General features: G+C 46.1%; 1 protein-coding gene across 1 annotated transcript in view; it reads right to left on the bottom strand.

Moving 5' to 3' along the window:
* TECPR2 (tectonin beta-propeller repeat containing 2) overlaps positions 1-25,695 on the bottom strand; it is a 101,451-nt gene that overhangs the window by 46,925 nt on the left and 28,831 nt on the right. The window contains exons 3-11 of the mRNA XM_055304346.1: positions 25,118-25,246; positions 24,582-24,713; positions 20,626-20,783; positions 13,306-13,618; positions 11,296-11,428; positions 7,494-7,808; positions 5,282-6,279; positions 3,239-3,422; positions 1,139-1,312 (exon numbers count right to left, since the gene is read on the bottom strand). Coding sequence (XP_055160321.1) covers positions 1,139-1,312; positions 3,239-3,422; positions 5,282-6,279; positions 7,494-7,808; positions 11,296-11,428; positions 13,306-13,618; positions 20,626-20,783; positions 24,582-24,713; positions 25,118-25,246 — 2,536 coding nt within the window. The remainder of the gene's footprint in view (positions 1-1,138; positions 1,313-3,238; positions 3,423-5,281; positions 6,280-7,493; positions 7,809-11,295; positions 11,429-13,305; positions 13,619-20,625; positions 20,784-24,581; positions 24,714-25,117; positions 25,247-25,695) is intronic.

Here is a 25,695-nt window from a genome sequence, read left to right on the forward strand (position 1 = left end):
CCACATCCTTGGCTGTATTCTTCACCTTCAACCAAGGGGAGTCACCTGTAGGCTTCTCATGCTACAAATTGCCAGGCCAGCCGGGGAGACTAACACAGTAGGTCTTGGAGCTACTGGTTAACAGGGCACCTGCTCCTCAATCCCAGGCCAGAAGCATTCTGCTTCCTCACCAGGAACAAAACTCAAATGCCCCTGGAAACCGGATATGCATCTGCCTTTCCAGAGCTATTCCCACTTGAAGGGAGAGAGCAGAGCAGGCACATGGCCCAGGAGCTGGCGAGGCTGGCCACCAAGGCTCAAGCAGTGGCTTCTAGGAGATGCTGGCCCTCCCACACGTGAGAAAGAGCCAGATGTGCAAAGATGTTCAATCTCGGGGAATCATCCCTGGCTGACAGTTCATAACAGAGATTAAAACATTCTCTCCACATCAGCGATATTAAATGGTTAGAAGACTGATCTTTACGTAAATCCAATATGGCCTCTTAACCGAAAAAGAGCTCCCGCCATACTCTTTCCAGGTGCTGATAAATCACATTGCCTTTGGAAATTCATATCCCATTTTGCTGACAGTACATAAACACTCACTCTCATTACAGTTTATTTTATTTTATTTTTTTGCGGTTTATTTTTAATAAACAAGTCCCACTGAATCTCCTTCAGCAGTGGAAGGTTCCCCTCAGGGCAGTTTATTAGGACGAGTTGAGCTGCTCCTTAGGTCAAATGATTTCTTGTTGTTTCTCCCTGATCCATATGTAAGTAAATATACAGAAGCAGGACTTTGACCTGGCTGAAAAAAATCCAGTCATAACCTAAAGGGAAACATTCTAATGTCATTTCCCTGTTATTCTTATCCCCTAACATCCGACACTGCAGCATAAGTGACAGGCAACGGCTAGCCATAAGGAGAGTGAAAATCTGTTTCTGTAGCTCACCAAATAATCCTATGAAGTCTTGCCCTAAACTTGTTCTGGGCTGAATGTGAGTCAGTAGCAGGAACTGCTTATATATTCCAATGACAAGTACTTTCTTTCTGGAAGTGTTTAATTTAAATTGATTTCCAGCCCCTCAGTCACTGTGATGGCTCTAAGCAGGTCACAAACAAAGCGATTATCCCCAGGCCAACGAGTGCTAGAGTTACCTGTCTGCAGGTATAGATCTCCGTTTGTCCTGATGATCCACGCCGTGTCGTCGCTCAGGGCCACAAACACCGCCTGGGGCAGGGCTTCATACCAGTGCCGCTTCCCCTTGATGGTCACTTTTCCACAAGCAAAAGCTCGGTTAGATTTCTGTTCAATCTTCCACAGAAGGGCTCCTGTAGAAGTAAAACTTCTCTTCACTCTCCGAACAAATACTGAGAATTACTTACACAAAAGCCTTCATTCTGGCTTTCTACCCCAAGTGAGGAAAGAGCCTACAGCGCCAAAAAGCCTTATGCCCCTGGCTACCACCCACCAGCTGTGTGGCTTTGGGTGTCAAATCACCTACTGCATCCATGCCTTACTTCCTCATTTGTATCTTACAGGGCCACTAGGAAGACTGGAGGTGAGAACAGATTAGTGACACGGTACACGGAGCCTTACAGGGACAATGGCAGTGCCGACGCATTACATTGAGAGACACACAACTGGTGCCTAAAAAGAGCTAAAAAGTCCTATAGGGATTCAGGGGGGTCACTTCTGGACCAAGTGAGGGATAAGATGCGTGGAAAGGAGGCATTTGATCTGGGCTGTCCTTCTTTACTCAGAAAGGGATTCTGATAAACAGAGATGAAGAAGGGGAGGGAAGGAAGGTGTCCTATGTAGATGAAGGGTGTGACACAGACCAGGCAGCCACGTGTAAGAAACCACTAGTGAATCACCAAGAATGCAGCCAGGCTGGACTAGAGGGTCTGACATGAAGAGCTGGGGTAAGAGGAGAAAAGCAAGACCAATGGTGAAGGCTGAAGCACACCCTGAATGCCATGGGGGCTCTGGTGCCCTCTCATGATGTGGGCACTGCAGGACAACTCAGCCAGGTACACTGATCTGATAGAGACAGAATTCCGAATAGATCAACAAGGGCTGGAAAGTTTTGGAAACACAAAGTAATCAATAGAATCAGGACAGGACCAAAGTTTCTAAATGGCTGGGGAGATGAACCCAGCAGTAAATAACAGAGAAAGAATTAAAATGCACAATTATATAACGCCACCTAACGAAGCAGACTATGATCGCAGCCACTCTCTATAGAAAAATATTTTCAAACCAGCAAGGAGATAAAACAACCTTGAACAAACTAGTATTTTAAATAGTGAGAAGGACCAGGAAGAGTTCAAGGAAATCCATCTGAAACAGTAAAATTACAGGGGATGAGTCTAAGGCCACAGAGTATGTTTTGCCTGACTTCTACTCCAGTGCCCTATCAATCAGACAGTTACCATGAGGCAAATATACATAAATACTTCTAGTCTACCTACACACCCCTCAATGGGTGAACTAGCCAAATTATTCTGGACAGGGACCGGAGGCACAGGCTGAAAGTCTAGTAGAACCTCGTTCAGGAAATGTCTGTCCCAGCTCACTAAAAATGATTAGCTTGACCATTCTTGGCTTGCAAGAATGAAGGCATTTTTCTTTTATACTCAGAGAGTAAATTATTCAGCCAAAGCATACATATCGCTCATTAAAGAATAATTTCTAGAAAGGAAACCAAATAATCTGAACATATCCAACGTATCCATAGGTCCATCTTCATTAGTTCAGTTGCTTTAAAGCAATTCTAAGAAACAGGAACATAGGGGTGCCTGGGTGGCTCAGTCGGTTAAGTGTCCAACTTTTGATTTTGGCTACTGGTTTTAAGATTGAGCCCTGTGTCAGGCTACACGCTGGGCCTGGAGCCTGCTGAAGATTCTCTCTTCCCCTCCCCCCGTAAAAAAAAGAAATAGGAACACATTTTTATAAGGGACTAATACGTTAATATAGCTTTTACAAAAAAACCCTCAAAATTCAAGCTATTTGCATAGGTTATAAAAACATGTTTGTGTTACCATTGCAATAAATAAGAAAACAAAGATTCAAACTAAACATTCACTTATTGGACATTTGTTAACTGATGTCAAATGAAGCAACCCTATTATTTGGAGAAAACCCCCCCAAACGTGCAGGGATAGGCCCACATGGCGCATGGATGGAGCTTTGGCAGGGCCTGCTGTGTGCCAGGCCAGCTACGCTCACAGGAGCAGGGAGCTGGGGAGGCCAACCTGAGGGTGAGACCGCCACCTGCTGGACGGCGTCCTCAAACTTCTGCCAGCGTAGCCCAGCGCCCGGCAGCGCGCTGCAGAACAGGCCGCCTTTGTAGTCCAGGCACCAAATGTACTTCTCAGAGACAGCCAAGCTGAGTATGCCGTAGCCGGGACCAGAGTATCCCATCCAGCTTTCTGCAAACTAACAAGGACAGAGCCTGGTGAGTCCTGTAGCAGAGCACACAGCTGCACTGTCGTTCTGTCATCCACGAGGAAAGTATGCAGGATAGAATTCACGTCAGAGAGCTGACGATCTCTGAGAAACCACGCAGGGACCTGCTACCTTTGAACCATGCTCTAAGGGAAGCGTTCTGGAATGGGAGCTGTTGTGCCCCACTAGGACCCCAGAGGATGCCCAGGCAACGCTCTGTCATGTCAAAACACCTTTCCTGATGCAATGCTTATGTTAAAATGACCTAGCTTTACACATGCGTACTGCACTTTACACAGCGTGCATGCGGATCAGTGATTTGTGCATCAGATCCTTACAGAATCAGTAGGAGAAGCGGCACTACCGCCATCTCTGCGTCTTCACCCTCAGAGGGAAGTTCCCAGTCATTGTACACAGGGCACATCATGAAGCCGATGGAAATCTGGCCAAGATACTCAGCCTGGCTGAACCTTATAAACTGATGCTTTGTTGCACCGATTCTTTAAAAAAATCAAATCTGAATGAAGTCGACGTAGTTTAAGAATTTTCTGAAACCGCAGAAGAAATCAATGTACTTGTACAATCACCCAAATATAGAAGGTCGCTGCTTCACAGGGAATGGTGCCCGCCCCGTTTCAATACAGCTCTGTTCCCCATGATGAGTCTTCCCCCCACCCCTTCTCATCTTCCCCTCCCTCCTCCTTCCCTCCACCCCTCCACAAATGCCACAAAATCTCTTGGCTTTCCAGCCACTGGAAGGGGAGGAGGGAGGAACCATGAGGAAGGGAGAAGTCCAAGGGCCAGGCTCAATCTCACTGGGGGTGGGGGTTTCTAAAGTTCTGGCCTAGAATTCCAATAGCCTGCCCCCACAACACATCGACGCATGTCTGCCTGTCTAGTGCCATCCCTGGGCAGGCGCCCTCTCTGGGCTTCCCAAGCCCTGGATTTTGCTCACCACCATCGGCAGTCTTGCTCAACTGAGACAACTGGCATACATGCCTGACTCCTCCTTGAGACTCTGAGATCCTGACTGGCTATCCAGGCCCTGCAGCACCCAGCACCAAACACAGAGCCTGGCAGCCAAAGGCACTCAAGAAAGGACGAGCACAGGCAAGACTGAGTAGAAAATCTAACCTTTGGCATTTGTCTCAAAACAAGTAAGCAATACCTTTCACCGTCAAGGCAGGACAGCAAAGAGGCTGAGAGAGGGCCCTGGGGCCAGCTGTGCCCTTCATCTGCTATGTGAATTGTGCAAGCCATTTAACCACATCTCGGTTTCCTCCTCTGTAAAACGGGGACCACAGCAGTACCCACTTCATGGTTTAGTTTTTAGAAAAGCTAATGAGTTGAACTTGCAAAGTGCTTAGCATGGTGCCTGGCACATGGCAAAAGTTGCCCAAATGATATGCATCATTAGCACCGAGAGAATTCAGCAATACATTTTGGGGAAATACATGTAAGTTTACACTCATAATCCATACCTCACAATGACTTAGAAAAAGTTATAATTTGGTTTGAAACCAAATACACTGAATAATAACCTGCTAAGAAATGTAAACACTGGGCAGCCCCAGTAGGTCAGCGGTTTAGCGCTGCCTTCAGCCTGGAGTGTGATCCTGGAGACCCGGGATCGAGTCCCATGTCCGGCTCCCTACAGAGAGCCTGCTTCTCCCTCTGCCTGTGTCTCTGCCTCTCTCTCTGTGTCTCTTATGAATAAATAAATAAAATCTTAAAAAAAATAAATTTAAACATTTAAAAAATCTTTTAATGTAAAATGACCAAGAATAACCATCCTTAATGGCATGGGTTGGGGGAACCCTCAGGAAACTGGACGCCCCAAACCTACCTACCTGATCTGATTTTAGCAGCCCAGTGCCATCTGTGCCAGGCTGGCTCAGGTCCTGCAGGGAGCGACTACCACCAAGCTCCGTCACACTTGTCTCCGAGGAAGAGGAAGGCAATCCGTGAGCATAGATGTCCTCCTCGTCACTGGATGTCAACACCTGGTCCCGTGAAGGCTGCTCATGCCGAGGCTCATGGGTGCGAACCGCCAAGGCAGAGACCGGGGGTGTCAGCCGTCCTCCCACAGTCCCCAAGTCACATTCCGGAGCAATCACTTCCTTTAGGCCTGTGTCACTGTCGGTGACAGCATGCCAGGGAGTTGAGCCAAGGTGGCCAGGGCCCCCCATGTGCGTGAGGAAGCCCTGCTCCTTGCTGGGCTCCTCGGCACTGCCTTCGTCAGCGCTGGTTGCCGGCAGCTGCTGCTCGGCATGGGAGGCCCAGCTGAGGCTGGAAGGCACTGGGGGTGAGTTCAGGAAGGGGGCTTCAGAGAAAGTGCTTTGGGAGTCATCAGGTTCCATGTCCCCCACTTCCCGGGCCTCAGCAGAGCTGTCCTGTTCTTGACAGGGTGACTGTCTGCTACTTGGTCCATCGACTGCGGGACAAGACTCCTCTCTGAGTTCTATAACATCACTGCCTTCCATGGCTTCCCGTAGCTCCAAGAGCGAAGTCCACACTCCGCTGTGTGGCCCTGTCTCGCCTGCACGGTTACACGGTAGGATTCCCGGTCTATCTCCATTCCCTTCGTTCAGTACATCAGGGGCAGGTGCAGGTACCTCCAGGACACTGAATGCTTCGGGGTCAAGATTTTCCTGCAGGACACCATTCACCTCCCCACTGAGGTTACTGTCCTGGTCAGGAGACTCTGTGCTCGACCGATCCACGATGCTGCCCAAACTTGATGTCATAGACAACAGGTCTGTGTTCAAGGACTGGGGACTGTCACCTGGGAACTCATAGCAGGGGGTCGATTCAAGGGAACTGTGGCAGGTGTTCCTGCTTCCACCTTCTAATTTAAAATAAGAATGTTTAAAATGAGGTGTGACTCTACATAAGTAGTAAGACTAAAAATATTTTGGCTCAAGAGAAAATATATTTTAAATGAAGGATATTTAAGTGGTGAAGAATAAATCTCTCAAGTACGAATTATCCCAATGCAAAGGTGTTTTAAATGGACACAAACATCATGATGAGACACACTGATGGGCTCTGAGGCCTCACTCAAGAAATGTTAATGGAAGAAAACAAAGGAATGGATGGACTGCAGACTTTAAAATTATTATAATGCTTAGCAATCTGATAAGTATGTGTAGCTAGAGAGGTCTATCAGGAACCAAGGAGTCAAAAGTTAAACCATTTCTGGGCAGCCCGGGTGGCTCAGCGGTTTAGCGCCGCCTTCAGCCCAGGACCTGATCCTGGAGATCCCGGATCGAGTCCCACATCGGGCTCCCTGCGTGGAGCCTGCTTCTCCCTCTGCCTGTGTCTGCCTCTCTCTCTCTCTCTCTCTCTCTCTGTGTGTGTGTCTCCCATGAATAAATAAATAAAATCTTTAAAAAAAAAAAAGTTAAACCATTTCTGTTAAATCCCACATTCAGTAACCTATCCGACACTAAATGTAAAATGGATCCATCTAGGCACCAGCATGAGTTTTTAATTTCCACGTCTTTCCATTCAGGCTCAGAGTCTCTGGCCTCATACATGATTATACAGGAATAAATCAAAATTTTTATTTAAATATTGAGAAGTGTAAAACCCAGTCCCATGAAGCAGAGTGGTAAGCACACAGGTTATATTATTTAAACCTCACAAAAGTACTTAGTTGTGCGCGGTACTCTTTTTCAATGTAAGAAATATTTCACAGTAAAACTCCTTTGAGGAGGGACACCTGGGTGGCTCAGCAGTTGAGCATCTGCCTTTGGTTCAGGGTGTGATCCCAGAGTGCCAGGATAGAGTCCCAGGATAGAGTCTCGCATCAGGCTCCCCCGCAGGGAGCCTGCCTCTCCCTCTGCCTGTGTCTCTGCCTCATTGTGTCTCTCATGAATAAATAAATAAAATATTTAAAAAACAAAACAAAAAAGTCCTTTGAGGAAAGTTTTCTGAAGGCCTTCTCTGCTTCTCACTGAACAGGCAAGTGCTCATGCAGTGAAAGCCGCCCTCCCAAAGAGTATGCAAGACCACCCCTAAGGAAGCAGGAGTCAGGGTGTGCCATGCTACAGACAGTACCTGTCTTCTTCTTCCTCCTCTTTTTCACTTTCAGAGGCTTCACAACAAGCTCCTGGTCAAAGTCTTCTGAGCTAATCACACTGAATCTCTGTGAGGTGGACTGGCCGCCCCTCCCCAGCTCTAGAGCTGCCTGAAGCCCAGAGCCGCTGTCGGTGGAGTTGAGGGAGCTGCTCCTGCTCCTTGGCTCGCTGGCCACGGAACTGGCCACAGAGGAGCCCCTGAGCCTTGTCTCAGACCCTGGAGCTCCCGACGGCTTCTCCGCACGCTGTCCAAAGGCCTGCTCTGTGCATCCTGCCGTCTCCAGACCATCTCGCACTGAGAAAGAAGGGTGGAGTTTTACTGCTGCTTATCCGGGAAAGTCAACATGCCCTTACTCAGGTTTGCTAACCGTAAACACCAGCCTGCTAAATTTGGAGACTGGCGAAACTAAAAGAATCACACAAAACACTCCAATGGATGGTTCTTTGATCCAGGAAGCTCACACACCAAAATCAGGAAAATGATTGGCCATGGCTATTTTCTGTAAATGGCTCGGTAGGAAGGGGAGTACTAAGTATACAGCATTTCTCACATCAATTCACAAAGAATTCCTAAAGAAGAGAAAGTACCTGTTTCTAAGAAAAGGGCTTAGTGATATCCCCTACTTAGACCATGCCTTAAATATAACAGTCCTCAAAAGGCACTTGAAAAATATATGTGTACCTGTATTTCTTGAAGTTTAAGGCGAGAAAGGGAATGTTCCACTAGAACAAACCCAGGACAGAGAAGCACGTTAATGAAGTTAGTGTCCAGTGCGATCAGAGAGCAGTGGGACGATCTGGCAGTGGAGGGTGAAGTCACCATGCTCGGTGCCCCAGGACTGAGAGCCAGCAAGTTTCTCACTTTCATGGACTCGTCCTTCTCCACACACCACCACAAGGTCACATGGCCAGAACGGTTCCAGTCATCCAGGCCTCTACACAGGCCTGTGGACCACTCTGATCCACTCAGCCATCCTCCTGTTGCCGAGGATCCACCAGGAGCAGACTCCAGGCTGTGGTGCGCACAACTGGGGACTTACGGGCAGGATTCTGCTCTGAGTGAAGCCTGGCCAGGGAAGCGCCTTGTCAAAGATCACACGAGTTGATGGGAGGTCTTGGTCTAGAGCTGTCCTGTCCGATACAGCAGCCACTGTCCCACGTAGCTATTTAAATTCAAAATCAAACACAATCTAAAATTCAGCTGCACTCCCCACATTTTAAGTGCTCCGCAGCCACAGGTGGGCGGTGGCCAGCTACTGGGCAGTGCAGATATAGGCCGTTTCACCCCTGCAGAGAAGTCCCACTGGATGGCAGCAGTCTAGAGCTTACATCTCCCCTGTAAGCCACACTGCCCCTAACCACACTGTGCAGGTGCCAGTTCATAAAACTCAAGAGTCAGAGCTTATTGACTTTCCACAAAAATTATACGCTGGAATGACAGTTATCCTGACTTACCTCTGACTTTAGAAGTCATTCACTCCCTGACCCACCCCCTCCCTGCCATCTCGTAACAGACTAAATTTGGGGCCAAGGTAGCCTTATGACATTTTCACCTTTTCAAGTCCTAAATACCTGGCTAATGAGAGACTACTTGGGATACTTTCCTACCAGCTACACTTATATTCTAACATTACACAAAGACAAAAGGCTTCAGTAATGCTTCGTGGGCCCAGGAGTCTGCAGCCTGGAGCTCCTCTTCCTCGCCTTGCTCTCTGCTCTGGAAGGCCTTGGGTCCAGGACCTCTACTCCCTTTCCTGCAGTGACTCAGACACCAGCTAGTGCTGGTGAGAGCAGAAGCAACAGCAGAGATGCTCCCAGGGCCCAGACAACCCAAGCCCATGGTGACAGCAAACAGTCCACACTTCTGACCAATGTAGCAGGGCAGGAGCAACATTGGCTGAAGCAGAAATCAGAAGACAGGGCTGGTTGATTTGGGACTTGTCACTTACCCATCATCCTTGATTTTCTAATCTGTGAAACAGGGACACCATAGATTAATAAATACTCAGGTTTTTTTTTTTTTTAAGATTTTATTTATTTATTTGAGAGCAAGAGATCACAAGCAGGGGAAATGGTAGAAAGAGAAGCAGGGTCCCCACAGAGCAGGGAGCTGATATGGGGCTTGATCCCAAGACCCTGGAACCATGACCTGAGCTAATGGCAGATGCTTAAACTGACTGAGGCACCCAGGCACCTGTCACTCAGGGGTTCTATGTGTCATGTGTTATGCAGGGCCACGACACTGAGTTATGAGATCCTTGCAACCAAGAAGTTTACTGTGTGAGGTAAGGTACATGGTAAGTAAATGGCTCCACAGTTACAATGGGGTAGGAGGAGAGGCCCCTGGGAAATCAAGTGAAGACAGGGAGACAGGTTGGCTTAACTAAAGCACTCAGGAAAAGTATCAGAGATACAGAAATACCTGAATTGGGTCCTAAATAATGAGCAGGGAGAGAATAGAGGGCAGCATCCTGACAAAGGCAAGCCACGTTTGGGAGCACCACAAACCTAGTGCTCAGACCCACCTATGGCACTGGGGTGACAGGTGGTGGCAGGAGCCTGGAGAGAGCTGGCAGCAGCGGGAGGGGGGCCCTGCATGCCACCTCAGACGTGGTGGCGAGAGGAGTGCAGTGAGCAGGGAGGGGACAAGGCCTGGGGAAAGGTAGTGGTGGGGCTACCTGTCTCATGTTTCCCACAGGCTTGTCATCAGCATCAAACAAGATGCCTGCGAAACTGCTCTGTGAACTCCAGAGGCCACACAAGTGAGGGGGCTCTGGGGCCACACAGGTGTCCCTGGTGTGCCGCTTGCAGCCCCCAGCGATAATGTCTTTGTACCTCACCACATCTTCTAAAGCCCCAGTCTCATCTATAGAACAAGCACCTTCCATTTAGGATTTTATAAGGTCGTGCTTAGTAGTCTCTGGAATATAGAACAAAGTGAGTGACAGAGAGGAGAAGAGGGACAGGAAAGGGGAGAAGCAGGGGCCCACATGGTTGTTGTCATCATCAGGAACAAGTTCATGATGAGCCTCAAGTATACAAAGGACCGTGGATGTGTGCATGAGAACATGTATTAAAAGTCTCTGCTCACTAGAATCTGGGCTTGTATGAATTATTTTAAAAAGTCAAAAGCACTGAGAATAATCAATGCTATAGGAAGAACTGTGTTAAAGGTAAAAGATAGGTCCCAGATAACAGATTTTAATGTTCTAAAAGCTTGGCAAATCTCTATCTTTTGAAGTATTAATCCCACATGTGGTCTCAGAGTACCAGAGATCAGTCATGTGGGTGCTGGGTTCTTCTCCCTACTTGTCCAGCTGCCCCATCTTCCAGACCCATGAAACCACTCTACCAAATGTGAGGCTGTCTTATGTAAGCCTTAAAGTCGGTCAGCTTCAAGAAAAGTATTGTAAATGATATTTTAAGAATTACAGTGGGGGGGGGGTGCCTGGGTGGCCCAGTCGGTTAAGCATCCGACTCCTGGTTTCAGCTCCATGATCTCAGGGTTATGGGATTGAGCCCTGCATCAGGTTCTATGCTGGGCATGGAGCCTGCTTAAGATTCTCTCTCTCTCTCCCTCTGCCCCTCCCACTACTCATACACTTGCTCTTTCTAAAACAAAAAATAGTAACAAACAAAAAATCTTAAAAAAAAAGGAAAACTCTCCAAATACTTACTTGTTTAGATAATGCTCCAGTCATTTAACTAGCAAAGTAATGTTAAGGTTTATAAATTATAAAGTACAATTACATATACAAGTATATCTTATCACAAATACAAACCTATTGATGGTAGTCCTTCCGGTCTGCTTGAAATTCTTATAATGTTCCGATCTCCCTTTAAGAAAAATATTTCATGTTCTGTGCAGGAAACAGACACGATATCACCTGATCCTTCCAAACCAGCAATTGTGGCCTGCCCAAAAAAAGAAAAAAAGAAAAAGAAAAATCACACAAACAGGCAATAGTAAGAGTTGAAAGCATACAAACATGTGCAGGAATCCAAACGAGTCAAATAACAACTATGCTTTGTTATGCCCACTTCCTGAAACTTCTTAAGAGTCATCAACACAGGGGCACTGGGTAGCTCAGTGGCTGAATGTCTGCTTTCAGCTCAGGTCATGATCCCAGGGTCCTGGGATCTAGTCCCACATTGGGCTCTCCAAAGGGAGCCTGCTTAGAGAAGCAGGCTATGTCTGCTAAGTCTTAGAGAAGTCTGCCTGTGTCTTTGCCTCTCTGTGTGTCTCTCATGAATAAATAAACAAAGTCTTTAAAAAAATAAACTCATCAACACAAAGGCAGGGAGTTTCTGATAGGTGCATGCGCTGGAGTCATAAAATTTACCAGTAGATTCATGAAACTAAGCAGGTGAGCAGATCACCGCACCTCTCAGTTGCTGGGAACCAGGTCCCACCTGGTGCCCCTCCAACCCCCAGGATATGGAGCTCATCCTCCTCAGCAGGACCTGCCCATCAGCTTCACACAACTGCCTTGCTCTGTGCTTCAGGTGCCCTGAGAACAGCAGCCTTGGTCCTCCGTGATGCCATGGCTCTGCTCCAATTCCTTTCCTGACTCAGTCACTGGAAGAGTTCCAACTCGTTTCAGGTACCATCCTCCTCAGGAAATGGTCCCTAGAGAGCTCAGCCTCAGTGGCACTTGCCCAGGACTCATCACAGCTCACAGTGCTTTGTACAAATGCCCACAGGGAATGCTGCACCTGGGCTGGAGTGATGTGCTGACTGGTCTGGACCCCTATGTGCGCACTCCTGTGGGAGAGATGAGTGTGCACTGCCATTCATGGCTCTGAATGAATGAATGGATGGAGGGAGGGGTCCCTTAACGTCACCTGAAAACAAGACATCCAGAGCCTAAATGATTTTTAAATATTCTCTTTTCAGCCAACTGTGCAAACAAGAGGCAGTTCACTGTAGAGAGAAAAAGGGTCTAAATTTTGTTAATTTTTAAATAATCCTGATGAACAGCTAGAAACATGACATTGGTTTGAAAGCTGCCAATCATGTTGCCATGCCCACCCTGAAGGAAGCCACAGCCTCTGCACATGGACAGCTCCTTTGTCTCATGAAATTAATTATACCTGTTGGAGAAAGCGCTGGTGGTAAGGGCTCAGAAGAAAGGAACTAATGTACAAGCACCAAACATCTCAACTCCACTACCTACTAAGTGCGTATCAAATTCAAAGAGTACCCAGAGAAAGAAGAAAATTTAAGCTGTCTGTAAGTGGAGAAGAATACAAAAATGCCTTTCAAAGTGCTCCTTTAGAAGAGAAACCAGCTCAGGGCTGAAAGGCAGCTTGGTGGCTAGCTCACCCTGCACACCCTGCCCTCAAGCTCCAGGTGAGGAAGCTGTGCCAGGCAGACGAGACTCCTGCTTAGTGTCAGAACAGCAAGAAGGATCTACCAAAACCAAACATTTATTCAAATCTATAAAATAATCAGATCTTCACTTGATTTCCCTGACTGGCCCAAAGGAAAAAGTAAAGCATTAGAATCAATACTGTTTCCTCGGGGATCCCTGGGTGGCGCAGCGGTTTGGCGCCTGCCTTTGGCCCAGGGTGCGATCCTGGAGACCCGGGATCGGGTCCCACATCGGGCTCCCGGTGCATGGAGCCTGCTTCTCCCTCTGCCTGTGTCTCTGCCTCTCTCTCTCTCTCTCCCTGTGTGACTATCATAAATAAAATAAAAAAAAAATACTGTTTCCTCTGGTGTTCTGAGAGACAATCTGTAGATAAACACTGCAAAGACACCAAAGATGTGGAATGATTACATCACTTACCTGGTTGATGGTGTCTAGAAGGTAAATACTATATTCATTCCAACTCAACACCCAGCCTTCTTGAAAGAAACATGAAACAAGCCCCAGGTGTTTCTCAGGTAAGCTACAACTTCCCCTGTTGGAGGATTCCAGACGTGGGTACAGTTCAAAAGGCTTGACCCCTCCGGCAAAAACATCTTTTAAGATAAACGTGGCTTGAACAGTCCCATGGATGTCTGCCTTCCACAGTCGGAGCCCGGGCCGTGATGCATACAAGGTTAGATCACTCTGCTTACAAAGTCCTGGTATAAAACAAGCTCCAAATTTCCCAGTGCTGGAAGGAAGGGAGGGAGGGAGGGAGGAAAGGAGGGAGGGAGGGGAAGGCAGGCAAGGAAGGAAAAAAATATGAGCTGATTTAAAGTGACAGTTGTCAACCCTTAATATCAACTATAACAAGAATTTTTTGGATAAGCCTAAACAAGATTGATGTTTTTTCAAGTCCTCTTCTATGGTTTGTTCTGTTGTTACTACATAGTCACCTCTCTGTCTCATCCTCCCTGTAGCCCCCCCTGGGAAGTGTGCATCCGCTGAGCACACAGCCTGGTTCCTGGTGACCATTACAGTGCTGTACTCAGGGCTTTGTCCCCACCCTCTTGCTCAATCCTCACAGCAGCCCCATGAGGCAAACAGTTCAGCTCCAGTGTCAGAAAAGAGGAAATTGAGGCAGATGACAAATCCAGGTCTCACTATCCTCTCCATGCTCAGAAATTCTATTCCTTCTAACGCCTAATTGCTGTACTCACTCTAGCATCCCAATGAATGAGCATCATGTCCACAATTGAGTCCAAACCCACCACAGGGACCAGCTTCCCTTCTGGTCCCCAGGCATGGCATTTTTTCTAGTTTTAAAATTATGAAATATCTAACACAAAAGAATATGTGTTTTATATATATAATACATACTACATACTATATTTTATATATGTGTTTATAGGTATATAAAAGTTATGAAGTCTAATAAATGAAATGCACACCCAGGAACCCATTCCTCAACTTCAGAAATAAATCACCAGCGACACAGTTGATGTTTTCTCCTGCTTCTAAATGTTCCTGCCCCGGGCAGCCCTGCCTGGTGGCACAGCAGTTGGGTGCCGCCTGCAGCCTGGGGTGTGATCCTGGGGACCTGGGATTGAGTCCCACATCGGGCTCCCTGCGTGGAGCCTGCTTCTTCCTCTGCCTGTGTCTCTGTGTGTGTGTCTATGAATAAATAAATAAAATCTTAAAAAAAAAAATGTTCCTGCCCCTCTGTTCCCAGGTGTGACTACCAGACTGAATTCTGTGTTTATTATAATTACCTTGCTTTTTTTTAATTCCCTTGCTTTTATTGATAGTTTAAGCACATACATATGTATTCTTAAACACTACATATTTTAGTATTATTTTTTTTCATTTGTGTAAAAATATGATGCCATTTGTATACTTTTGCAGCTTGCTCTCAACATTATATTTCTAATATTTATCTTTACTAATAAAAAAGCTATTGCTCATTCATTTTCACTGCTACATAGTATGCCACAATTTTTTTTTTAACTCACAACCCTGTTGATGGGTATTTGAGTTCTTTCTACCTTTTTTTTTTTTTTTAAGATTGTATTTATTTATTCATGAGAGACACAGAGAGAGGCAGAGACACAGGCAGAGGGAGAAGCAGGCTCCATGCAGGGAGCCCGATGTGGGACTTGACCCCAGGACTCCAGGATCACGCCCTGGGCCAAAGGCAGCCACCAAACCGCTGAGCCACTTTTCAATATGATTATACCAACCTATGCTCCCACCAGCTATCTGAGTTCTTCCCCCGACCCCAAAGGTTTTATTTTTAAGCAATCTCTACACTCAGCGTGGGGCTCAAACCCACAACCCCAAGATCAAGAGTCGAATGCTCTTCTGACTGAGCTGGCTTGGCACTCCTCTGAGTTCTTTATGGTCCCATATCTTTGCCCAATCTTAGTCTCCTACCAGACCTCAAAGTTTAAGAGTTTCAGTCTACCCTCTCTTCAAACTACATCTCTGATTTTAAACAGTGGAAAGAGTACTGACTAGGGGTGCCTGGGAAGCTCAGAGGTTGAGTGTTTGTCTTCAGCTCAGGTGTGATCCCAGGGTTCTGGGATTGAGTCCCATGTCGGGCTCCCTGCACGGAGCCTGCTTCTCACTCTGCCTATGTCTCTGCCCCTCTCTGTGTCTCTCATGAATAAATAAATAAAATCTTAAAAAGAAAGAAAGTATACTGACTCTACATTGACAGCAGGCCTCAATTTCCAGCCCTGACATTTGCTATGTGCTATGCAACCTTTCTGGATCTCAGTTTCCTAATCTATAAACCAGGGGTAATCATTCCCACCCGAAAGGTTAAAGAGAGGATTAAGAGACCCAATCTATGAAGGCACCAAAACACTCCTGGTGACATTGTAAGTCCCCACAACTGCTCGTGGGCCATGCACAGGGCTACAGGTGCTCCCAGCTGGGATCTACCTCTAGTTCCATTCATGTCACCGCTGCTCCTCAGGTGTCCCTCTCCCCTCACCCTCTCTGCCACATCAACACACCGGCTCTCCTGAGGAGCTGTCTCCAGGGCCCATCCCACACAGTCACACAGATAAAGTTATCTGGATGTTTCTCTGCACATCAGTATCTCCCTAGGTCCCTCTGGCTCCACAGAAACTGAATCTCTCTGGATACAGCCCAAGGAGGATATCAAATATCAAATTCAGCACTGAAACGAAGATTGTTAGATTAACCAAGAAGGTTCTAATGCTGTAGATCATTCACAGACAACTCTAAAATCAGCATCGTGTCTGATTACTGCCTTTGGTGGATTTGTTCTGGAAAGAGTCTCTAAATCAATCCCAAGGAATTCTAGCAGGGTATCTTCCTTTTGCCCTTCCTGTCAAATCAATTTCTGTTTGGTGATCCAATTGTTAAATGTTTTCCTTCTATTTATAGGTCCTCTTAAAAATCTCTTGTCACTTCCACTTTGATTTGTTCACCCTGGGTAACTAAAGCATTCGCTTTAACATGTTGTGAGTCCTGGATTGTGTGAGACCGTGGTGCTGCGGGCAACGTGAAAGATTAACAAGATGAGATCCTGGCCCTGTCTGAGAATATACTGGGGCAGAATGAGCGTGTATATGAACCACTGCAAGAACATCTAGGAGGTGCTGTATGGAGCTCAAAGGGCTGCCCGAGGAGTCTGGAGGGCTGTGTCCTGATGGGCAGGAGAGGGCTAGACCCAGGACTACTAGCTGGGTGAGGAGGGGACGGGCACTCTGGGGGAAGGACATGCTGAGAGGGTCCTGGTGGGTGGCTAGCTCTACAGAATTGCTTGAACATGTAGCCTGTGAATCACTGCGGGGTTGGGGGTTGGGGAGCAGCTAAGCTGGGGATAACTTGCTAGAGCAAAGTGCAAATTATCCTAAACCCCTGGCTTGGAGCCATCCACATGCAATATGATTTTGCAGCATTAGCTGATGCCATTCTGAAATGGGCCCTCAAACTCCAACTTTTAAGGTCTAGGTACTGTAGGATTCTAAAATCATAACTAATTTTGGTAGAGGTGACTTCTAGAAGAATCACTAATTACTTTTAAAAATACTTTAATTCCCTTTATGAGCCACATAAATATGAAAGGAGTGGGTAATTTCTGTTTGGTTTTTTTTTAAGATTTTATTTTTAAGTAATCTCTACCCCCAGTGGGGAGCTCAAACTCACAACGCTGAGATCAAGAATGGCATGTTCCATCGCCAGGCAGACATTCTGAAAGGGATGTTTTCTACTGTGATATATAATCTGTTGGTGCCATAGACCTGAAATGCTGAGCGTGAACAGAGAGAGCCCGCTGCACCTGTCCCTTCGGCTCTCCACTGAAGGAAGACTCTGCTCCTGTCCACAGCAGACTGTTCTATCCTCTATCCCCCGCCCACCCCAGGCTTCTGTAGGTCACTGCACCACCACTCCCCGGAGTGCTCGGGCCACGACCTCTGACTAATCTCTTTCTCTCACACCCCTGAGTCAACGTGTCAGCAAACCTGACAGCTCTGCCCTCCAAGCATTCCCACCACCCTGCCCTGGTGTAAGTCCCTGGCTGGCCCCTCTGAGCTGCCACTCTTGCCCCCTCCAAAAAGCAGCAAGGGTGACCTGACTTGGTTAAAGCCTCTCACAACTGCTGACATGCTAGAATGAAGCTGCCCCCGACAAGGCCCACAAAGCCTCCAGGATGGGGTCCTGTCCTCGCCCCTCTTTTCCTCCACACACACATGGCCTCGTTGTTCCTTTAAAACTCAAACACTTGGGACATGTACTGCTTCTGCCTTAAGAGCTTCTCTCCAAGGCCCTCTCATGGTTCCCTCTGCCCTTCCTTCAGGAATCTGCTCTGGTCTCTGCTGTGGAGGAGCTGTCTCTGCCTACCTATCTAGGGCACACACCTCTGTCCCCTGCTCTCTCCTCTCTAGGCCATATCCTGATTTATTACTACTGAACATTCTAGAACATATTTATTTAATGCTGCTCTCCCCTGTCAGAAATGTGAGCCCCTGAGATTAGAGACTTTCTCAGTTCACAGCTGTCTCCTAGAATGGAGAAGGATGCCTGGCACTCAGCAGAGACTCGGTAAGGATTTCTCAATGTCCCTAGGTAAACTCACCCAATGGCAGGGTCTCAAGGTCGCCTGTATCTCAGGACTTCCAGGCCTGTATATGTCACTCCTCACTGTGACTCCTGCTTGGCTACTACCTAACAGGTACCTCCAGCTTAATATGCCCCAGAGAGAACAGATGTCTAGACCTCAAACCTGGGCTGGCCCCAGTGTGCCCACTGCAGGTAGCTTCTGCAGCCATGAACACAGAAACCTTCTACTCTTTTCTTCCCCTTGCCCCCATATCCAATCCATTATCCAACCCCATGTTTTCTATCTCCAGATTATGGCTCCCTCCATCTCCCTGGAGGCCAACCACCAGGAGCCAGCCTCCGTGCTTGCTCCCAAGATTCCTGCAGTACCCTTCTCCCTGAGTCCCTCCTGTCCATCTCCAATTAAGTCTCCACATAGAACCAGGGTGAGCTCTGAAATGTCCCTCATACTGCTGTTCTCCTGTCTAAAGCACTTCAATGCTTTTTTTGCTTGTTTGTTTGTTTGTTGTTATGCTTAGAATAACTTGGGCAACAGCACATGGTCCCCCAGCTCCCTCCCCCTAAGCTGGCTCAGGCCCTTCTTTCCCATCTCATTTTCTACCAGGGCACCCAACCCACTCCATGTCACCCTGGACCCTTGGGCTACCTGAACATTGCAAACCCTGGCCCAATGCAGGGCCTTTGCATTTGCTGTTCCCTGAGACCAAAATGCTCTTCTATCAGCTCTTCCCATGTTTGAGGCTTCAGCTCAAATATCACATCCCCACAGAAGTCTTTCCAGACCATTCTAAGAGAGCATGCCACTCCCACCCCTAAGGCTTCACCCTGATTGTTTTCTCCACAGCATACACCCAGGCCTACACATTTATCCTGCTTCAGGGCAGAGACCTATCCCCTTGCTCACTGCTGTCCACTATGTGCTGCTGCCCCACAGGCACGCACCAAATACTTGTTGAATGAAGCACTGCTTCCAAGGACTCTGCAGATGCCCTTTCTGAACCACAATCTCAAATAGCACCCAACAGGAAAACAAGCCTTTAAGACAAAGAGGTGAACAACTTTTCCATTTGCTCTGTTATCACTACTTCTCTAAGGCTCAGTGGAATATATTTCCCTGGGAGAAGGGGGACACATTTGTTTGTGTCTACAGCCTGGAACAGTGCTGGCACAGTCCAAAAGACCCGAGTAGACATGTGCACCAGGAGGGGCTCATGGAAACTTGCTTAGGTTTCCACACAGGAGGTTGGAAGACCAGGTCTTAAGAGAAAGACTACTGGCTGAGCCACATGAAAAGTAACTGGTTTTTGTATCTCTGTCTTTATCCTCCACTATCCTTCTAAAAACACACAATGTAGTAAGACACTGATGAAAAATCAGAACAAAACATCAGACAAGGGGGACACTGGCAGAGGGAAAAGCAAGATATAGACGTGTAGAACCACTAAGCCCCAGTTACAAATTCTATTGTGTTGCCTAGGAGCTAACAAGGAGATTACTGCTATAAAAAGGCCAAATTGTTGATGGAATTGAGGGGGTATTCATCACGGAAAACAGAAGCCAAAGGGAGGCATGACCAGGTCTTTTAATAGCTAAGGGCTGCCATGCTCCGCCCATCTGACCTTCCCTTCTCCAGGCCATCCGTCACCCGCCCAGCTGTCACCACCAGCCTCCTAGGCCCTCCCTTGTGGGCGCAGCCAACCCATGTCTCTCTCACTGCCAGCTTGCTCTCCACACTCCCCAGCCCACCCACCCTGCCCCACTGATTCTCTGTAGGCAACAGTGCCCCTTTACCAGGGACTTCTCTAAATCCTGCCGCCCAATCTATAAGCCGCTGGCACCCATTCTCTCTTCCTGCCCCCACTTGGCTCTCTGCCCCTCTCTTCTCAGGATGAGGGAGGTGGCCCCACTGCTCTACCTAGCCCCCCTCCTCACTGACCCAACCTCCACATAAACTGGGCCCCAGAGCTCTACAAGTGTGTTTCTGGCAGGGAGGTCACCCATGTGCTCCTGCTGCCTCTTCCCACACGGCTGGCAGGCGACTGGACTTGGCCTATCCCTTCTCTTACTGTCCTTCCAGGTAGCAGGTAAATGGGAGGACAATCTCTTAGCCTGGAAGCCTCCCCCTCCAGACCTTCCCTACTCCTCTTGGCCAGTTCCACATCTTCCTTACCCACTCCCTCAGGAAGTATGCCTTCATCCCCAGGCTAGGTAGAAGCTTGATAGCACGCTGCACATTGCTCCATAGCAGGTAACACAGCTATTAAAAACTTTTTTGCTGAGTTTATTAAGTTTCCATAATGGTAGGCTCCTATCTGCCTTGTGTGCTAGCTATCCCCAAGCCTGGCACAGCCCACACAGTGCAGAGGGGTCCCCGATCCTTCACTGGGGCTGTGGTGGAGGGGTGCCCACACAGGAGTGGACCCAAGCAGACCACATCCTGGCACTCAAGGCAGAGAGGCCATGTCTGCAGCTTCCTGCAGTAGTACAAGAGGGACACACTCCTCCTGTCTGATGCTGGGACAAGGTGCCCTGGGCAGGTTAGGGACCCACTGGGAAACTCCAGGCTTAGAGCTACAGAGGGCTTGCACATGGCAAACAGGAAACCTAGAAAAACTTAAAACCTCTCTGTAACCACCACCCTGGGGCACTTTTGACCTTTACCTTTTCCTTGGTTGTGTTCCAATTTGCTTGACAGACTTTTCTTCTGTGTAAAAAAGCAGGCTTCTCTGTAGTGTAGACACAAGCAGCACTTTCTGGCTATAATCCAGTTGCACAATTGAGGATGGCTCCTCCAAAACCAAATGGGAGTTACAGACACCCTGTGAGAGAGTCCAGTTAAACCCAACTCAACATGGAGTTAAAGTAACCCGCCTTCCTCTATGACTGGGAAGCATCCTTTTGTTATTTGAATTTGGGTCAGTTTACACCTTAAAACATATGCTGTTAATTCTTATCAGATTCAATGTCAGCCCACTGTGATGAACTCATTTCGAAAAGTTCTTATTACCAAGAAAACAATGTTAACATCTATCTCAGGCTACATCAAGTTTGGCAAGAAACATTAAAAAATTCTGTATAATTTCCCTTAAAATGTCTCAGTAGAGAGTTCGAAGAAGAGTCCACAAAGATCTAAGCAGAAATATGTTACACTGTATTGTTTATTCTAATAGAACACAATGGGACTTTTATAAAATTACTGTGACAACTATCACCTGAGGTCACATTACACTCTTCCCCCACAAAGAGTTCAAAGCAATTCTGGGGACATTATATTCTTGCCAACTGAAAGGGTAGAAGAAAGGAATTGAAATAGTATTAAATATACTGAAGAACAAAGGTAAACTCTAGAAGGCATTTTACTGCTAGCACAAACTCTTATTTCTTGGTGTCAAAAATCTGCTTCTACAAATGACTCTTCCCTTGACTGAATTTAATTGTTTAAGAAATACTGACGCACTGTCACAGACTTTTGGCAGTTGTAGGGCAGCGATCAGATTCACTGGTAAAATCTACATACAGTAAAATTCACGCTTTTTAGGTATACACATCTATGGATTTTGACAAAGGCACACAGTTATACAACCACCAACACAATGAAAATAGAGAAATTCTCATTACCCTCAAACACCAAGTACTTTTAAAACAGATTTCCCTCCCACATTTGTAGTTACATAAACTCTAGCTTTTCAGTTTTTGACTTAGCTTATAATGAACTAAATTTATTGTATGAATTTTGCAAAAACACTCATCCTCCCATATCTTTTTTTTTTTTTTTTTTTTTTGCAAATCTCTTTGTACTTGTATCTTTTAAAAAAAACCTATCAGAACCTCAATAAAGCTGAGGAAAAAGTTATCAGCATGCTAAGGGCACTGTTTTCTGCACACGGCTTTCTCTCCACTTCCTGAAATGTGGACTCACGAGCAGTGCTCTCCTGGTGCTGCCCGCAGGCCTGAGCAGAAGAAAGGTACATATAACACAGGGACTCCTGATAACCTCAATGCTTTCCTGCAGAACAGCAGTTCTCAAACTATGGTTTGCAGTCTTTTCCAAAGAGTCTGCAAGGCCAAATGTATTTTCATTATAATACCAGGTTGCATCTGCCTTTTTCACTGAGCTGACATTTGCACTGACACAAAAGCCACAGTGGACAGAGCAATGCATTGAACCCCAATAATCATCATGGTGCCCTCTACCATCACACACTCACGGCAAAAATGTGTGTTTCAATGAAGACTGTTTCTGATGCAGAAAAATCTCAATTTAATTAAATCCTGGCTCTTGGGTACACACAGTTTTGAATTTTCTGTGATAAAATGGAACATGCACATGGTTCTTCTGCTGCATACTGAGGTACTCTGGGTCTCTCAAAGAAAAGCACCTGTTTGACCATTAGAGCTATGAGCTCAACCAGCTGCTTTTTCCCCCCGACAAAATACCATTTTTTACTTGACATACTATAATTATAAAGCGTGGGTATTTGGCAGACATTTTCTCAGATGGAACAAAGTGACCTTGCCACTTCAGTGAAAACAAGTAATAGTGTTTGTTGCTGATAATAAATTTCAAGTTTTTGGGACGCCTGGGTGGCTCAGCGGTTGAGCGTCTGCCTTTGGCTCAGGGCGTGATTCTGGAGTTCTGGGATTGAGTCCCACATCCGGTTCCCTGCAGGGAACTTGCTTCTCCCTCTGCCTGTGTCTCTGCCTTCTCTCTGTGTCTCTCATGAATAAATAAATAAAATCTTCTCTCTGTGTCTCTCATGACTGAATATAAATAAATAAATAAATAAATAAATAAATAAATAAATAATAAAAAAAGAATAAATAAGTAAATAAATTTCAAGCTTTCCAATGAGGATTCAAATTGAAAACTTGTATCAATTCCTGTGAATTTGGGGAACTCTCAGTAGCTAAAGACTTTTCTGATCAGAATGATGATGATATGATGATATGATGATGATAAAAATTAACAAAGATGTGTTCTTTGATATTATATAATTAAATGTGTCAACATTTGAAAAGATCTGCATCACTCAGTAGAACAGTGTTTTCCAAGTGATCAACACGTGAAATCACGCATGGATCAAGGAGCCATTCAAAGTGCAAGACAGACCACTGGATTTTACTGTAACAATACAAAAAAAAAAAAAATCCATCCATATGGTTTCAGCTTCCCAGTTACCACTCACCTTTAAAAAAAAAAAAACAAAACCACCATCCGCCAGTTGTGGGATAAGATTAATGAAGAATATCCACAATTCTCTAAAAAGGCTATTACAGTATTTGCCCCATTTCCAACTACAGGTCTGTGAGAGGCCAGATCTTCTTTATATACTCCAATCAAAACAATGTATCAGTTTATGCAAAATGCAGCCATCCTCCATCAAGCCAGCCATTAAAGAAATTTGTAAAAATGTAAAGCAATGTCCTTTTCACTTGTTTTGAAAATAGTTACTTTCATAAAAATGTTACTTTAACTGTTACTAATAACAGTTTTATTATTTCAAAATACCATTAATAAATATTAAATTTAAATTTCTCCATTTTAATTTCCAACATGGCACACTTATATATAACCTATACAAACGGAAGCTCCATGGGGTCCTCCTTTTAAGAGTGTAGAGGGGTCCTGAAAACCTAAAGCTTTGAGAACTAGTGCTAGAGCTAACTTGTAATAGTCCAGTCGTGGATTGGAGGGACTAAAAGCCATTTGGCTGGTAATTGCTGAGTTCCTACTATCCATGAGGAATGAAGGCTACAAATAAGAAAATGAAAGGCTCATGCCACTAAGGTGTTCAGTCCAGCTGGGCAGATATGATCAAATGAAGTACAAGCTCACACAGAGCCGCACGTGAAGTGGAAAAGGCATGGGCTTTGGGGCAGAACCTCGGTCTGAAGTTGAGCTCTGCTTGTGGTGTTTCCTTATGACCCGGCTAGTGACTGGGCCACTGAGCCTTGGGTTCTTCATCTACTGATGGGGGATGAGCACCCATAGCTCAGGGTACTGGGGGGCCACCAAACCTCCTCTGCCCACTCCCTCCCACAGGGCAAGCTCTCCACCCCCTGAAAGCACTGAACTCTGTTCAGTTATTTTTTTTTTAAGATTTTATTTATTCATGAGAGACAGAGAGAGAGAGAGAGAGAGAGGGAGGCAGGCAGAGACACAGGCAGAGGGAGAAGCAGGCTCCATGCAGGGAGCCTGACATGGGACTCGATCCTGGGTCTCCAGGATCCCACCCTGGGCTGAAGGTGGTGCTAAACTGCTGAGCCACTAGGGCCGCCCTCTGTCCCCAGTTATGATTATGAAAGGCTTCACATGGCCACTACAAACCCTTCAAGGAGAGGAGTGACAATGGCTTCTGTTGAAGGGGCAGCAGGAGACAGCAGGAGAATGAACACTGTGAAGGAAGGGGCCAGTGCAAACAAGAGTTGCCAACCCTTTAGTCACCGAAGTAGAAGCTTAGAAAACGTTAGAGAAGTCCTTGAGGGAAAATGTTACAAATAATAATGAGAGTATAAAGGGACAATGATTGAGAATACAAAAGGACTGACTAAAATGTAATTATGGATATAATTTCTCCAAATAAAGAAGGCCAAAATATTTCTGGAAATAATCTTACCTGGTCTAGATCCAGAGAAGAATAGACAATTTTCCCTTTGTCATCTCCAGAGAACAATTTCATTCCATTGGGGCTCCAAGCCAGAGCGGTTATGCTATTTTTGTGAATACCGGTGACATCAAATCTCCGAAGCTGGGAATAAATGGTAAACATGTGCACAAGGAAAGAAAGGGTGGACACTGTGAGACAGGTCTCTGTGGGCAAGGGGGTACACAATCCTTCCTACTCATGGAGGAGCTTGTTTTCCCAACAAGCTAGAAGGTTTCCTCTGGCTATTTATCTTTATTTTATTTTTTTGCTATTTATCTTTAAAACTAACAAAGGACAGCCAGAGAAAATTAGGCAAAATCTAAATTGTCCAAATGTGCTTTCTGCCAAGTGTCCTACCAAGAACAGAAATGTTATCTGGTTTATAAAGAGCACAGGGTGAAGCTTTTTCTGAGCAAGTATTTTCCAGGCATATAAGGATTTCTCATTTGAAAATCCAGGAAGAATTTGCCAAGAAGTTAAGAAATGCCAAAGCAACTAGTACTTACTTGTTTATTTCTCCCTGGCAGTGAGGATACAAGCTGAAAGACAGCAACCCTCCCAGAGGCAGTGCCTGCAGCCACTAGGTCATCGAAGCAGCTCAGCAGCTTCACCACTGTGATGGGTTCTGTTTTCCCCTAAAAGAACAAACATCCATGACAAATGGACCTGTAATCAGGCTAGCTTCCAAAATGTAACCATTACCCATGGAGGTGGAAGCTTCATCAGGCTGCAGCCTCTACAGGGTCCTGGTTGAAAATGTATACATACAGAAAAATAATTACATCTGTTAGAACCCTCCTTTTTCTTTGTAGGTCTTTAATCTTTGAAATGACAAAATACACATTTCTAACTCGGGAAATGTTGATCAATCAAGTGTAAATATTTTCAAAAAAAAAAAAAAATCAAGTGTAAATATTCTGAGCTCTTATTGAGAGTACTAAAGAGCTTGGAGAGGTATTTCCTTCCCCCAGAACAGGAGTCTGGAGTAAGAAGAGCTATTCCAGGTCCATGCTCTGCTTTCTTCTCTCTCAATGTGGACAAACCATTTAATTACTGTAGTCCACGGTGTGCCTGCCACACAGGC

Source organism: Nyctereutes procyonoides, unplaced genomic scaffold (assembly GCF_905146905.1).
Source record: "Nyctereutes procyonoides isolate TBG_1078 unplaced genomic scaffold, NYPRO_anot_genome, whole genome shotgun sequence".
NCBI classification, from domain to species: Eukaryota; Metazoa; Chordata; class Mammalia; order Carnivora; family Canidae; genus Nyctereutes; species Nyctereutes procyonoides.